Below are 16,297 nucleotides of genomic sequence, written 5' to 3' on the forward strand. Positions count from 1 at the left end.
TTTTATTTATTTGGTTTTATTTGTATTTATAGACCCGCTCATAGAAAAAGAACAAGCTCAGCCTGCAGCAAACAGACTTCAGATGGCCTGTGAGGCATTTGGGGACGGGGTGTTACCTCAGCTACAGTCTGCAGTTTACAAGGTACCCTGAAACATGCTTGTGTTTAAAATATTGAGTTTCCTGACATAGTAGTTTAAAAAGTCAAAGAACATAACTCTCTGTCTCTTTATATCAGTTAAAAGGTAAAGTAAAAATGTTTTGTGTTCATCTTTCCTCAGCTGGAGACAAAGTTCAGGGACCACACCAACAAGACCATGACCGAACGGGAGGAGCCCTTCAGATGTCACGTCAAATTTGCAAGCACCAACCTCCTGGAGTCATTCAGACACTGTGCATCTTCAGGTACCAAGAATGTGTTATCCACAATCATTAAAGAAACCATCTGTGTATTAGGAAGCAAATGTTATTAACACTGTAAGTTCATAAAATGGTAAACAATTCTGAATTTGTCATATTATTGACAATCCCATAAATGACCACAAGAGGGCACATACACACTCTCGCACTGTAATACTCTGACATTATCCATCATCAAAGTATCATAGTCAGTGCATTCTATGAGTGGTTTCTACCCATGTGCCCCGGTTATTAAGTCAGTTCAACTAATTAATATATTTTACTATTTTACAGGAATTGCCTCCACCCCTGTCACACCTCTGCTCTCATCTATTCCCCTAAAAGGAAGAAATTATTTTGTCATCACAGACAATGGCCCTGGACCCTCCTCACAAACGCACCAACCACAGAACTGATGGGTGACAGACCCTTGATTTAAAGGACTCACAGTGTGGCCATGTCCAGTTCACCCATGGTTTGCTTTCACCATTCATTGATCTCCTTCTGGGGAAATATATCAATAGTTGGCAATAGACTATTTTCTTTTTATTATCTTCTGTTTAAGTGGCAGGTTGTTACTGCCATCAAATGTTATATATGTCCAAATTGAATATAAAAGCATGATTTTTAATATTTATGACTTGTATCCTTTTTATGTCATTTCACCCCATGCACTACTTATCATTCAGTCTTTTTTCAGTTCTTTTAAGTCCAAATTAATTCAGCCAAAGCCAATATGAGGCATCAGCCGTCTGAGTTATCCAAATCAAGTGGGTATCTTCCAAAGTGACAGTCTGTGTAGTCCAAATGTCCCTTCCCACACACTATGGCCCATTCACAAGGGAAAACAAAAACAAAACGGACCTTTTCAAATTTGTGCATTTGCTTATATAAGAATTGTAACCAAGACATGTAATGAGTGGGTCAGTTCGTGGTGGACAATGTGATTGTGACACTTTCTAAATTACCTTTTGGCATATCTGTACTGCAATTTCTTATTACTTGGAAGCAGACATATGGCAATGTCAATTTATCTGTAATAAGCTAATATTGATAATATCAGAACAACCAATGTTTTGATGAAGCTCAGTTGGGAACTCTACAGCCTTATTAGAGTTAGGATATTGAATTGCTAAACTGGATACCACTTCTTATTTTGGACTCGGCTACAACCCACAATAATCTGTGTATGGTTCACACAATAAATGCCTCAAAGGCTTTCTGTGTGACATAAAACAATACTGTTACACTAACGCTTGGAGAAAGAGGAAATGCTGAGTTTTTTATTTTTATTTTTAAATAATACCACCCTATCCAGACACAGGAACATACGTATTTATTAGAAAATAAACCATAGTGCAAATAGTAAGCCATAGTAAACCTTATTTTGCAAAACGGAAGTAGCACACTTCTACCGGATGTGACGCAGCCTCAACTGTCCTGACCGTCCTCTTGGTGGAAGGTGGCGAAGCAGCCTTTCAGGCAAAGCTGAGGGCTTTAATGCTCCTGTTCATTCAATGCTGCTGCTGGGGCTCTCTGCCAAACACAGACTGTACTGTCAACACAGAAACATGGCTGCCTCTGCAACGGGCAGGGCGAGTAACAGAGATAACGCTGCCACGGACAGTCCGAAATGTCACGAAGAATCTCTGTCGCAGTCTCGGGAAATAATAAAACCCACCATCACGGAGCTGACCAAAGAAGTGAGGACGAACATCCTCTGCACCGTGGAAGGATGTGGCAAGATTCTCCCCAACACACCTGCATTGAACATGCACCTCGTTAAGTCACACAGGATAAAGGTAGACACTTTTAAAAACCTGGTTGATTTTCATATGGGGTTTAGACTTTTACCTAACTGTAATGCTAATTGAGCTAAGTCAGTGTCGTGAAACCACTGACAGAAAACTGGAAAACGCAAGTCATCCACAACAACAAGTTGGTTGTAGCTAACGCATAGTTGTGATGCTTAGCAAGCACGACGTTACAGTTCACGTTGGGTAAAAGTTTCTTTAAAGCGAGTGGAGCTCCGTGACTTTATCCGCTAACACCGCTGCTACACCCTAACTAACGTTAGCTAACATTAACTACGAATGTAATCAATGAATCAATTAATGACTTGGATGATTGATACTTAGCGCATTTTTCGGTTCACGTCTAGCTAATGTAGTTTTATGAATGAATATAAGCTGTAAAAATTATAATGTTTCAATGTGGTCAACTGATATAAGTTCTGTGTGTGTGTGTGTGTGTGTGTGTGTATGTATGTACAATGTACTCTAGTATTTGGAATATGCTCCAAAACACCCTTTCTAGTGTACAGTTGTAGGCAGGGACTTCTCACGGGACCACAGACCACTATTGATTGTCTGAGTCTAATAAACAGTCTGCCACCAATACTACACAGTCAGCAAAGTGGAGGCAGTCAAAGCATTTGGTCTGCTTTAGACCCTGGTTCTCTGATCCTCACTGGACTGGGCTTGCTTTCGTGGGAGGCAGTAATTCACTGTTTCCCCAGCATGAATGAAGTTCTTCTGCAGGGAACGGCTGCCTTTTGTCCTGCAATAGACTAAGCTCTTTGTTTAAAATAGGCGAATGTGAGAATTTGAATTAGCTTTTAGAAGTAGTCCATGTGGCCCAGCTAGAAGAGTGCTTAAAGGCCCAGTCAGCGGTTGTACCATATCAGTTCAATTTGAGGTTTAAATCTGTTACTTAGTCAGTTACTGTTTTACTCCAATTTGCCTAAACATCACCGGCATAAACAAATCTTTAAGAGCTAGAGAATACTTTTGATGGTCTATATTTGGTTGCTGTTCATTGTTAATCCTTGTACTAAAAGACACGGCAGTCACTGTGAGAGTAACGGCAGATTCAGATGCTGTGTTTTGCCTTTTTTCGTGCACCCACACTTGCCTTTAAGGGGTGTACGCAGCTATGTTGAACTTCTGTCCGCATTGGTAATGATACATTCTGGCTGACATGATGACACATTTTTTTTTTTAAATGCTGGAACAGCTCACTCTCTGTGCTTCCTCTGCATTATTCATGAAGTCCGAATACAAGAATGAGGCATGATGGGGTGGCACCATATCTGTTTTGTGTCCACTTTAACGTTGCTGTAGCTCTACTGTATCTGTATGTATATCTGGTCGTAAAGACTCACTCAGCTCAGTTCAGACTCATTTGATAAGTTTAATGTGACTGGCTTTGACTTGGCTTTTAGTCGTCAGCTACTGACTGATTACAAATAATGTCTCGACATCACTCAGACTTCAGCCTAAGGCCACATGTAGCTGAGGCCAACTGTCAGAACATACATTTTTAGTGATTATGATAAACCAGAGGGTGCGTCAGCTGTTCTCCCTGTAGTGTTACAGCAGATGGAGGTGACCTTGACCACTGGAAGGCTGCAGTATTAATGATTATGGAGCGTGAAGGTTTTGTCTGTTTTCACCACGCAGGGTACATTCAGTGTAGTTGCTGACTTTAAAGGACCAGTGTGTGGGATTTGGTGGCATCCAGCGGTGTACGTGCAGGTTGCACTACTGGGCTACTGTAGAAACATGGCGGTTCAACACCACAGCCTCCATGGCCTCCATTTTGTTTATCTTAGAATGTGTCATTTTTATCTACATACGCCTAAAAAACAGCACATTCTAAAGTAAAAAAAAAAAAGATTCTTATTTTCAGGTGTTTATACTCATGATGATGAAAACACACCTGTGAATGTTATATTACGCGCATCTGTCCGCCCCATTCTTGTGAACACAATATCTCAGGAATGCCGTGAGGGAATTTCTTTAAATTTAATGGAAACGTCCACTTGGACTCAAGGATGAACGGATTAGATTGGTGGTCAAAAGCTCAGGTTACTGTAACCTCTCAAAACACATTTTAGCCATCATTCCAGAATTGATTTCACAATTAGTGACCAGTCAGACGGAAAAGTCACTGTGACCTCAAGATGACTTTGAGGAACGCGTCATAACTCAAAAACTGATGCGGTAATTACGACAAAATGTCACACTGATGTTTAATGGGGTGCAGTGATGAAGTGGTGACGTTTTTTTACCCAAAGGGTCAAAGGTCACCTTCACTATCACATCCTCATGTCCTGGAAATATCCTTTATTGGCCATTATTCAGCACCATACCTCAGGCACAGAAGGGCAGATTGGGACCATATTTCACAGTCGGTGGCTGAATTGCTGACACCTTTGACTCATTCCACAGACGTCGACCGGGACGACACAATGAGTAAACAACAACTAGCACAGTATGGGCTTTTATCTGTCCATCACATCCATTCTGCCTTTCACTTCCTGCCTCATTCTGAATTCCAAGCGCCATCGCAATCATATGAACCCAGACAATGTATAGATCTTTTTCACAACCATTCGGACATGAAATAGTAGGGTAAACACAGCTGCTGTCAGTGATACTAATTAAGGTTCTGTTCTATTCAGATTAAACAGAGTCAGGGCTGTTGCTGTTGTGCATGCTGGCTCACTGGAAAGGCTCTGCTCCACTAAATGGAACAGAACCTTAACCAGAATCATTGATAACATCTGTGTGGACCCTACTATTTCATGTCAAAATGGCTGCTGTGAAAAAGATCTATTACAGTTTAATTGAACTTCTCACCTTTACAGCTCCTGCCATTGGGTAAGAGCTGGTAACCTGGGGGGCACAGACACTGGAAACTGCCAACGGTGTTTCGGCACTCGTGTTGACACGGCTTCCTGAGCGCACACTCATCTACGTCTGTACAGAGAATAACGTAAAGGGACGAGTGTGAGAGTCACAAGGTCGACAAGACAGTCTTACGTGTGCTGGTTTTATTGAAGCACACTCACCAACACATGTGCCGTCCCTGTTGGTGTACCCCACAGGACAGCTCTGTCTGGTAATGCGAGATACCCCATGAGAACGGGACAGGATTGGCTGGCCTAGAGACGACACCAGCTGTGGGCGGAGTCTTGCCCTGACTCTGGTGCCATTGGTGAAGGTCTGACCTCTCTCTAGCCCCGCACAGGAGCGCCCGTCGCCAAGCAGCACAGTACCAGGAGGGCACAGGCACCTGAAGCTGCCAGGCACATTGCGGCACTGGTAGGCACAAGGGTTCGATGTCTGCAGACACTCATCGATGTCTGAAAGGTAGAACAATGCTCAAGTGAATTCTCGTGCGAGAGTGTTATTTGTGGGTTATATTACGAAACCGACACAGCAGATGCCGTACCCAGACACGGGAGGCCTACTCCCTGGGATCTGTAACCTCTGGGACACACACAGCCGTAACCTCCGATTGTGTTCTGACAGATCTGAGTGTAGCGACACATGTGACTTCCATCCTGGCACTCGTCAATATCTGAAAAATATACAGTATATCAGAATTGCAGAAGACACAGCATTACATTTGCAATTCCAAAAAGTGTTTTGAAAAATCAAGACATAACTGTGATACCTTAAGTATAATAACAAAAGACTGCGATTGTGACAACTAGCAGCCTCAATCTCATGCCAGTGGTGCTATTGGGACTATAGGGTTTCTGAAAATGAAGACCACACTACCATAAACTCTGGTGCATCCTGTTATAAAGAGGATCTTCGGTCAGAGGTTTTCTCTGAGTAACAATTAATGGAGTTTTCAAAAAGCATTTGTGAAGGACGAGCCGTAACCTCTTGCTGCTTTGTGCCCTAAAATCATCCTGTGAAATCTGACCGGGTGTTCACACAGTGCAGTGCAGAGGTCTGTCAAAGCTGCCAATATTATCACCAACAGTCCAGTTGGCTTCCAATAATTATACAGATGCAGACAAGAGCTGGGGGCCTTGTTTATGAAAAAGCATGACTTGCACAGAAAACCACGTATAAGTAGTTATTTATAAAGACCTTACTTTGCCACGGAATTGATCTTATCTCTAATCAAAACTAGACTTGCTTTAAGTGATTTTCCTGCTGGTTATGTAGGAATATTTCAGTTTGAGACACATATGTGCCCAAGCCTGTGGTGAGCTTTGCAGTGGCTTTATTAACAATGTGATAGGAATTATGGATGCCTAGTATTTACAGTTTAAGGTGGGGGTTCAGGATTATGGTAGGAACATTTTCACTGAATTAACACCTGAAAGTGCCATTTCCTGAAATATAGAGCCTTTAACAATGACCAGTAAAGCTGCTCTTTCACTATAAAGCTCAGTTTATTGCACTATTAGGCCTATATATAAAAACATATATAAGTTTTTCATGGTGTTTTGTACTTTCAGCAGTAAGTGACAGATAAACGCAGACCAAGGGCAACCATTTACTGCATACTGCTGTGAGAACATAACAATTAGATGATAATTATCCTGATCAGCCACCGTCAGTAATCAATACACACACATTAAACCATTAATCAAGCCAATGACTATCAGCAGACAACATTATCTTACTTTAGTGTTTCTGTAGTGGCAACAAAACCTTAAAGAAATATGCATAGCAGTTTGAAAAGTTCCCTGTACTATTTGGGGAAAATAGTACACCAAACTCCCTTTAAAAAACTATGTTTTAACAATTTTTTCAAGAAGCCGTAAAAACCTGTAACTCTAGAAACAAAAGATAGTGTGTCATTTGTTGACAGTCTTGAAAATTCGGCATCAATAAAATCCATAAAGATAAACTTTCTTTTTGTACAAGCTTCACATTTCGTCGCCTCAGCTCACCAGCTGTGCTGAGTGGGAGAAGACCATGGGAATAAATAAAATAAGGGCCGGTTGGTGGATCAGATTTATGCCGAGTTAAACACTGACTTAAAGCACAGTTGATTCACAGTCTATCGTGTGTGTGTCTTGTATGTCAGTCTTTCCTGACTAAAACCTCATTTGTACAAGCATTTTGTAAGGGAAAATGGCTAAGTCAGGTGCTGTGAATTTGAGATTTATACATCACAAGTGCGTAAGTTACAAATGGGCTTCTTAAAACCTGCACAAGCAAGGTTTTTTATGCTCAGTATACTTATAAATCGAACGTAAGCACGCTGTCAGAAATGATCTTAAGGCTAAGTATAAGCTAAGTATAAATTTAGGAATATTTTTTATAAATAAAAGTTCACTGTTGAAGGATAAATGAATCAGTGAATCAGTGTTGTTTTGGAGGTTGGAACCAAATCTATGAGTCCTTCAAGGCATAACTGACTTAATGTGTCTGCAAATGAATTAACAAATGATTTATTTATGGGCAAATGCTACATTTAGCACCTTCTAAATAAAGTATAACTGCCACTAACCCACACAGGCTCCATTCTCTGCTTTGGTCATGCCAGCTGGGCAGCTGTCGAAACACTGGTATCCTCCCTCTGTGTTACGGCACTCCTTGTGAGCCGGGCAGACGTTTCTCATGCACTCATTGATGTCTGTAAAAGGGAAACCATTACAACAGAGCTGTTATGGATTGTCAGTTATCCACTGGCTCAACAAAAATTCTGTTGAAAAATAATCTCTTAAACCTAAAATGCCTTGACTGGAAAGCTACAAATCTCTTAACAAGTTATGTGACTGACCGATGCAGCGGTGTCCTGACAGCTGGTACCCTTGGTGGCAGATACAGCGGTAGGAGCCCAGAGTATTGAGACACTGATGCTGACATGGGGACAGAGCAGACTCTTGGCACTCATCCACATCTGAAACACACAATCGACACATCCGGCTCAATCAATCTACCACGGACATCCATTATGACATAATGTATGTTAAAACATGAGATTATTCTTTATTGATTATTGCAGGAACAACAGGATTCAACCAAAAACAACAACCCCAGTTAGAGTAAACTGTTATGTCTCCGTATAAAATGTTGTGCAGTTGAACAGTGATTAACAGTGACTTGCCTTCACAGCTGGTTCCTGTTACGCTGGGCTTAAATCCCGGTCCACACTTGGCCTGGCAGCGATATGTGCCCACCGTGTTGACACACTGCTGGTTGTAGTGGCACATGTGCGAGCCCTGGGAACACTCATCTATATCTGCATGGCATTAAGTGAAACACAAGTATAAGGCTGAGGCACGGGATGAACTGGAAGTGAAGATAATGCAGGCTTAAACAGATGATTTTCTCCTTTACTTAACTAGAACATTAGCATTGGATATTTGGTGATTAATCACAAAAACTCCAGCAGGCGTGTTGCTTCTTGTCTCACCTTGGCATGTGTTGGTCTCAGAGGAGATGGTGAAGCCAGAGGGACATGCACAGGAAAAGCCTCCCATGATGTTGTTGCAGGAATGAGAGCAGGGAGACTGGAGCGCACACTCATCTTCATCTAATAAGGACACATTGAATCATAATAAAAAAAACTGGTATGGTGACAAATGTTGAAAGACAAATGAGGCATAAAAAATGAAAGCAGCATACCAGCACAGTAGGAGGCTGTGTCAAGAGTGAAACCTTTAGGGCACGTGTCTCCATAACCATCTGCAAACAGAAGAAGTTCAGTTCATAGCTGCTGCAACGTTCAGCAACAGTATTTCATGTGTGGTATGTTAAGTTTTAAATCATTGTAATTTTTTCCCCCAGACCTGGTATGAGAAGGCTGGCAGTGATATGGAAGTCCAAAGAGAGAGTAAACATGTTGTAGACGCTGTTCATCCCGGAGACCTTGAGCAGCTGGAGCAGAGGGCCCTGGCGCTCCTCCTGGCCCTCATAAATAATGGTGTGATTGCAGCGCAGAACCATGGGGTTTCCTCCTCTCTGGTGGGTCTGCGATGACCACGAGTACAGCTGCCCTTGGCCTGTCTGCAGATATGACTCATCAAACTCCTGCGGGACACAAAAAGAAAGCGGGTCAGAGAGGAGCTGAAGCCGTGCCGACACATTATGTAGTGAGATCCGTTTGAGGTCTTTAATCACAGATTGTAGTGACAGCGGTAAACGCACCTGAAGGCTCAGATGAGCTGATGATAATGAAGGAGGCACAAATCCGTTAATTACAATGTCAATTAGCAAAACTCCCTCAGAATCCAGACCTCTGGCAACGTGCGTCAAACGAAGGACCTCCCCTGTTTAAAGAGATTAAAAAACAGTAAAATCACCACTTATTTACAAGCACAAGGTAGCATGCTGAAACTGTTTAGAAGTAATAGTCTGCATGTGTAAACTCATGAATGTCAGTGGCAGTGAGTGGTGCCATCTGCTGGTTGTTTTGTAAACTACAGAAAAGTCAGTTTGTGTCTGTGTGTAGTTTGTGCTGCAAACACGTAATTTATGCAAAACTTAGCATGAATACATGAGTGATATATCTGCAAAGCCTGCATGGTTTTAAGTGCAGTATCTGAATAATGTACAAGAGGAGTTGAGCAACTGGCCAAGCTCCCAAAACCTTTATACATAATGAGTGAAAGGTTTGAATTATCCATTGGCTAACACTTATTACTGATACATGTAACAAAAAAAAAAAAAAAAAAAGCGATCCTGGCCGAAACTTACCAGTCTCAAACTCCAGCTGAGACTCCTGTCTGAACTGGCCCTGAGTGAGGGAGTAGCCGTTTCTGGCTTCCCCGCTCTGCAGCACAGTGGTCCAGTAGATGGGAGCAAAAACAGACACCAGAACCCGCAACAAGGGACCTACAAGGAAACAGCATCAGCTCTTGGCTGTGAGCTAGAATACAATAAATGCAGCCTACTTGAGATTAGGACCATATCCCAAAAATGAGCTCTGCTGTTTTCACTTCTTGAAAGTGAAAACAGAACAGAACGTACTCCAGTGTTTCCCCAAATTCACGTCTATCAACTATCTAGTGACTAGTGTACTGAATCTGTAAATACAACTGTGGCTCAGAATAAAAAAATATTAAAATTTTCATTTTAAATATAAAAAAAATAAAGAATATAGGTTTCTTTTGGGGAAAATATATATTAGAGTTAAATTGTTTGTGTCTGTCTGTAAAAACTTGCTCAACCTTCGGCATTGAAATTACTTGGAGCTCTCTCTGGACGTGTACTGTAGTCTTCATACTACAGTACCGCAGAATGAATAGCGGATATAATGTGCAGTCACTCACCCACACTGGGGGGGATGTTGTCCAGGCGGGCATGCAGAGTGCTGCTTCCCTCTTCCTCATTGTCTGTAATGTTGGCCTCCAGGAAGGACACACCGAACTCCCTCTCGTTCACCATGCCTATCAGGCTGCCTCTGGTCTTACGAGGAGTCTCTCCTTTCACCGCCAAACAGACAGAAATGTGGTGAGTTTACAGGGACTTTAAATTAAATGTCCCATCTAGCTATGACAACGCATAACTTATGACATTGACCAGGATATGACATTATATCTGTACAATATGTTATGAAACACTAAAGCAATGACATTAAAATATAAGCTACTGTCCCAAGTGAAGTAAGAGATATTTTTTTACCTGGACAGAGACCAGTTTGACATTTCCTAGAATCAATACTGGGACCACTGCACGACCGGCCACCATTGGCTGGTTTTGGGTTGTTGCATAATCTAATTCGTTCTTGGAAGCCTTGACCACAGGTGCTACTACATGGAGCCCATTCCTCCCAGTTAGAGTAGCCTCCATTGACTGTTGGAGAGATAGAAGAAGAGAAAATGAGCAGAGTTTTGAGTCTAGATTCTGTACAAACATAACAAACCAGGAGCTCCCAGAAAGCCTTCCTGGAGGGAGGAAAATAATGACAGAAATATAAAAACACACAGTGAATCATATCAGATGAAACCAACTTTTGACAAAGAAAAGAATGAGACATAAATAAGAGGAAGTAGGACGTAACCTTGGATGTGTGTAATTATAAGCACAGAACTCACTCTGAACCTTGAGAGTAATAGTCCTCTCAGCCGTTCCAGCTTCACTTTCAGCCACACACTGGTACTCCCCTTCATCTGCAGCCTATAGATCAAACAGGTAGAGAGAGTTCGGCTAATTGGTACTCTGAGGAACAATTTTCCTCTGATAGGGCCACAAACCTCCAGGACAAAACTGTGCCTCAGATCACATATAGTTTTATTTTAAAAGAAAGCTTTTTCTACTGGGCAGTTGAGATTTTATTCCATTGAATTCTTTGTCATAATAGATATTATTGGGCTGGAGAGAGGAAATTTCGCATTAGAGTGCTCTGTGGGAAGGACAGTCATCTGTCTGTGAGAAAGTCTCAACTGCAGGCTGGGCAATTACAGCAGCAGTTAGAGAACTAACAAGGTTACAGGCTAAGGAAAGAGGGGCAGCGTCTGGGAACATCCAGCTCTCTGTTTGTCTCCACCCTCTGCTGCTAATGCTGTTAGCCTTTCTGACTGAACTGAATCTGATTTAGATGGGAGCAGGACGCTGCAGGACAGTCACACACTGTTCCTCCACCCAAGGGGACTGCAGATGAAGCCTGGACAGGATGAATACGGCTCTATTGTTCTCCAAGACATGAAGCAATTATTGATGTAAGTAGTTTGCTCAAGGGGGCTTAATCATTCAAACTTGAGCAAAACTTGTCTAGAGAGAGGGTTACTGCTCTAAAATGTCAGAAATAAAGCACAAAAAAAGAAAGGGAATGCTGTATTTACAGTGACACTGTAAATGACCAAGGATCCGTTGTGAAGCGCTTGCATTCGGAGGGAGCGGAGCAACGCTTTTCCATCCCGGAGCCAGCGGAGGACGGGGCTGGGGTCTCCATGGACTGGACAGTCGAGCACAGCAGAGCCACCCTGGATGACTGTCTGAGACATGTGGGCTTCACCCTTCAACACTGGAGGCTCTGGAGACACACAGCACATATTTATAAGATCAACAGGGTGATATCAGTGTGTGTAGAAAGTTAAATGAATAACCCTGACCAAAAAGCTCACCTCTGATACGGACAAACGAGAGCGCTCGGATGGAGCCCACACTGTTTTCTGCTATGCACACGTAGGTCCCGGCGTCACTCACAGTCACATTCTCAATAATGATGGAGCTCCTGCCAGCCTCATCAACAGTGGCACCTGGAATGGTTTTAACCGTGTGTAACATGGTTCAGTGTAAACTCACAATACTGTAATAGGTTAAAGATTACAACAGCAAGACTGATTAAGCCATGTTTTTGTGATCTGTAATACTGTCTTAGTACAGAAGCGCTGTGCAGCTCACCATGTAAAGGAAGATAGTACCTGGGTAAGGGCTGTTGTTGACGGTCCAGGAGATGACAGGAGAAGGTGTTCCCTGAGCGTGGCAGGACAAGGCCAGACTCTGCCCTTTGTTCAGGGTTACATCACCTGGCAGCTCCTTGAAGGCAGGCCTCATGTTGATGGACAGGCGGATGTCTTGTCTCACAGAGCCTGCTGCATTGGTAGCCACACATGTAAACACACCAGCATCCCCTGGCTGTGTGAAGAAAGCAGTCAGAACTGCTTTATATGCCCCAAAACTAGACACAGATGTAGTTCATGATGTATAAAAGAATGTGGGTTGTACTGCTAACCTCAGCCCTCTCGATGATCAGCTCTCCTGATCGCAGGACGGTGAATTTGCCGGGAAGGTTGGGCACAGTGGTACCATCCTTCTCCCATGATACTCTGGGCTCTGGTGAACCCTGAGCAGCACAGGGCAGCAGCGCCTGAAATCCTTGAATGACTGACAGTTCTGTCTGCGCTGGAGGAATCATGGGTGGGACTGAAATGCAACCACATCCGTTTTATCAATGAAACTTTTTAACATTAACCTGCTATTTTATGTCTTTACATAAAATCAAATGGCTTAACTCACCTTGAATAACCAGCCTCATGTCATGGCTGGCTCTGCCGGCAAGGTTTTTGGCTGTACACGTGTACAGGCCTGTATCACTGCGCTGGGTAGAAGTAATTGCCAAGGTTCCGTTGGCAAAGACACGTATATGAGCGCCGTCAACCACAGGCCTCCTGTCCTTATGCCAAGCTACTTCAGGTTGGGGCTGCCCATCAGCCACACACTCCAGGCTGACGGGCTTGCCTAGCACTGCAGTGTACTCCACACGAGGCACACTCAGCACAGGTGGAACTGGAGAAACATTAAATTACCAAGTTGTTACTGGAGTTAGCAGATGCATATGTGACACATAATCTGATTAAGGGGGAAAAACACGGAGAAACTGTGAGATCCACAGTACCTTGAAGGACTAGTTTGGTCCTGCCCACAGCTAGGCCAGCGTCATTCTTTGCCAGGCACTGGTAGGTCCCCGCATCACCAAGTGTGACACGGGAAAACTTCAGAGCTCCATTTGAGAGCACAGCAAGCCTGTGACCTGCAACAAAGTCACATCACATGAGCATGGAAATCAGATCATAATGCATGAATTCCAGTGAGACCTATGGAGTTTGATAGAGCAGACTGAATGCTGTCCAGTCTGTAAAAGCAGGTAAGTTCAATAAGTGTTTTTCCATGAATGTTACAGATACCAAATGTTTAAGTAAGCACCAGTGGCAGCATCCACCGTACAGTAACAGTGTGTTTAAAAAATTAGTGTTCAAAGTTGTGATAGTATTTTTTTAAATCATTACCTGTTGCTATGGGAACTCCCTCTCTTTGCCAGGTGATGGACGGCCTGGGGAAGCCTTGAACCTCACAGGGGAGAACGGTCCCATGATGTAACACCACTTGCACTTCCTCTGCCATTGGCCTGATCTCTGGGGGCTCTAAGTACACGGGAGAACAAATCATTTGTCATGTGTGTTTACATGTTTTATCACATGCGTTCCAACAGCTAGTCTATGACAGCCTACCTTGCACAGTGAGGGAGATGTGTTTGTGAGCCACTCCGGCTGGGTTGCGGGCTGAGCATGTGTACCTGCCGGCATGGCTTGGCACAGCAGCGGTTATCTCCAACACTCCTGAATTAGTTAGTGCAAAGAAAGTTTAATGTCATATTTAATGAGCAGAAACATAAGCCTTGCCCTCTGGCATTATTGTTCTAGTAGAGCAAGAGCTGTGTACAGTGTCCTTTAGTGTCTTACCAGTGGGAAGGACACGATAACTTCCACCTCTGGATCCCAGTTTGGCTCCACCCTTAGTCCAGGTGACAGTGGGCTGAGGGCGTCCTTGTACTTGACAAGGCAACACCACAGGAGACATCTTCACAGCTGTGACCGTCGTGACATCGTCCTCAATAGATGGAGGGACTGAAAGAGCAAATAGTAAATTCATCAATTCAATCATCTCAGAGGGCTTTCTACTGTCTGCTTATTGTACAGAAGTCAAAATCAATACCTTGCAGGGTGACCTCAACGACCCTGCGCTCCTCGCCCACATCATTGACAGCCGTGCACTCAAAGTAACCTTCATCCTCACTGGACGGTGACAGAAGAACCAGGGACCCAGAGGACAGTAACCTGGACAGAACAGCACAACTGCATCAGCTTTTAAGTTTTTATGGCTTTTTATTTTTTTGCAGTGTACACATTGTGTATTCAAAGGGAGTCTGGCCATAGCTTTGTCATCTTTACCTGTATGCAGCAGGCTGCTGGCTGCTATCGAACGGAGTGCCGTTCCTCTTCCAGGATACTTTAGGTGGGGGTATGCCTGTAGCCTCACAGCTCAGCACAGCTCTAATCCCTGTGGTTACTGTCACATTGAAGGGACCCGGATTGATTGAAGGACCCACTGATGGGAGACAAAACAGATTCACATGTGAGATATGAAATGGGAGAAAAAAGCACCACCAGAGTCAATAAGTAAGTCATAGTTTTTCTCTACTATATTTACCAAACACCCGCAGATCCACTCCCCGGTGATCTGAGCCAGCCTGGTTGAACACAGTGCAGAAGTAGCGACCAGCATCACTCAACTGAACCCCATGTACACGCAAGGAGCCCTCTGATAACATAGTGTACCTGAAACAAATACACAATAAAAAGATAAATGGATGGATGGATGGATGCACCACAGTGTGTAGCTGTTTGTTGTTTTTGGTATCACAAGTAAAAAAAAAAAGTAAATATAAGAAGGATGTTTACTTATTGTTATCTTGAGTTATGGGGAAGCCATCTTTCCTCCACATGACCGTAGTTGAAGAGTCACCTTCAACTTCACAAGGTAGAACTGCATCCTGGCCGATATGTGCGGTCACTACTGAGCTGCCCTCCTTTATTACCGGTGGTACTGGAGGAATAAAGTGACATATTGTATGTAGAACTATTTCCAACATGTATTTAAATGACTTTTTTATCGACAGGCCGACTTACAGAGAATCTCCACAGTGAAAAACAGACTGGTGCTTCCAGCCATGTTGGTGACCACACAGCTGTACTGGCCGCTGTCCTCGGGCCTGACTTCCTGTATCTCCAGGTACTGACCCCCGGCCAGCCGCTGGATACGACCACCCAGCTGATATAACAGGAGGAGAGCGGGGAAAACAGAGGCATGTAAGTCAGAAGAGGTGGCTTTTAGATAAAATACCTGTATTGGGGTTTTTTGCGGCTCTACCTGAAGTTTGGCCTCATCCTTAAACCACTCTATGTTGGGAGCGGGGTCACTGTCAGCCAGGCACTCCAAGGTCAGATGTCCATTAACTGGCACTGTCAGTGTCCTCACATCACCAGAGCCGACGAGGGTTGGAGGGACTGAAACACAACCAGTGATTCTTAAAAAGTGGACCTCACTGATGTGAATTACAAAAAGTTTGTAATGGCAACATACACATATGTACACACACTATATGCTAAAATGCTTCTTTAAACAAAGACGAGCTAGGTAAACACATGTGGCCATGTGGAACAGATAAACTCTGGGGCCAGATGTAAAAATCATATGTTGGCACTAAAAAATGACATGCTTAGCTTTCCACACAGAGCGCGGCATTTATAAAGAAGGATGTGTGTTTAGCTGATGATCATGATTCAGTTTTATGATGCAGCTGAGCTGGGTATGTCATAATAATGCAAAGACGGAATATAACATGAAAAATTTGGGA

General features: G+C 43.3%; 1 protein-coding gene across 1 annotated transcript in view; it reads right to left on the reverse strand.

Moving 5' to 3' along the window:
• hmcn2 (hemicentin 2) overlaps positions 1-16,297 on the reverse strand; it is a 48,206-nt gene that overhangs the window by 2,047 nt on the left and 29,862 nt on the right. The window contains exons 50-78 of the mRNA XM_035658395.1: positions 15,811-15,947; positions 15,570-15,711; positions 15,342-15,486; positions 15,091-15,218; positions 14,832-14,988; positions 14,596-14,717; positions 14,343-14,507; positions 14,112-14,219; positions 13,890-14,024; positions 13,499-13,633; positions 13,120-13,389; positions 12,836-13,026; positions 12,525-12,738; positions 12,225-12,359; positions 11,943-12,133; positions 11,196-11,277; positions 10,783-10,953; positions 10,431-10,583; positions 9,856-9,993; positions 9,307-9,428; positions 8,949-9,189; positions 8,785-8,844; positions 8,573-8,692; positions 8,264-8,398; positions 7,937-8,056; positions 7,664-7,789; positions 5,636-5,764; positions 5,253-5,546; positions 5,041-5,160 (exon numbers count right to left, since the gene is read on the reverse strand). Of these exons, the coding sequence (XP_035514288.1) occupies positions 5,041-5,160; positions 5,253-5,546; positions 5,636-5,764; positions 7,664-7,789; positions 7,937-8,056; positions 8,264-8,398; positions 8,573-8,692; positions 8,785-8,844; positions 8,949-9,189; positions 9,307-9,428; positions 9,856-9,993; positions 10,431-10,583; positions 10,783-10,953; positions 11,196-11,277; positions 11,943-12,133; positions 12,225-12,359; positions 12,525-12,738; positions 12,836-13,026; positions 13,120-13,389; positions 13,499-13,633; positions 13,890-14,024; positions 14,112-14,219; positions 14,343-14,507; positions 14,596-14,717; positions 14,832-14,988; positions 15,091-15,218; positions 15,342-15,486; positions 15,570-15,711; positions 15,811-15,947 (4,386 nt within the window). The remainder of the gene's footprint in view (positions 1-5,040; positions 5,161-5,252; positions 5,547-5,635; positions 5,765-7,663; positions 7,790-7,936; positions 8,057-8,263; positions 8,399-8,572; positions 8,693-8,784; positions 8,845-8,948; positions 9,190-9,306; positions 9,429-9,855; positions 9,994-10,430; positions 10,584-10,782; positions 10,954-11,195; positions 11,278-11,942; positions 12,134-12,224; positions 12,360-12,524; positions 12,739-12,835; positions 13,027-13,119; positions 13,390-13,498; positions 13,634-13,889; positions 14,025-14,111; positions 14,220-14,342; positions 14,508-14,595; positions 14,718-14,831; positions 14,989-15,090; positions 15,219-15,341; positions 15,487-15,569; positions 15,712-15,810; positions 15,948-16,297) is intronic.

This window comes from Morone saxatilis, unplaced genomic scaffold, assembly GCF_004916995.1.
Source record: "Morone saxatilis isolate NCDOM2014 unplaced genomic scaffold, NCSU_SB_2.0 Contig16, whole genome shotgun sequence".
In the NCBI taxonomy this organism is placed as follows: domain Eukaryota; kingdom Metazoa; phylum Chordata; class Actinopteri; family Moronidae; genus Morone; species Morone saxatilis.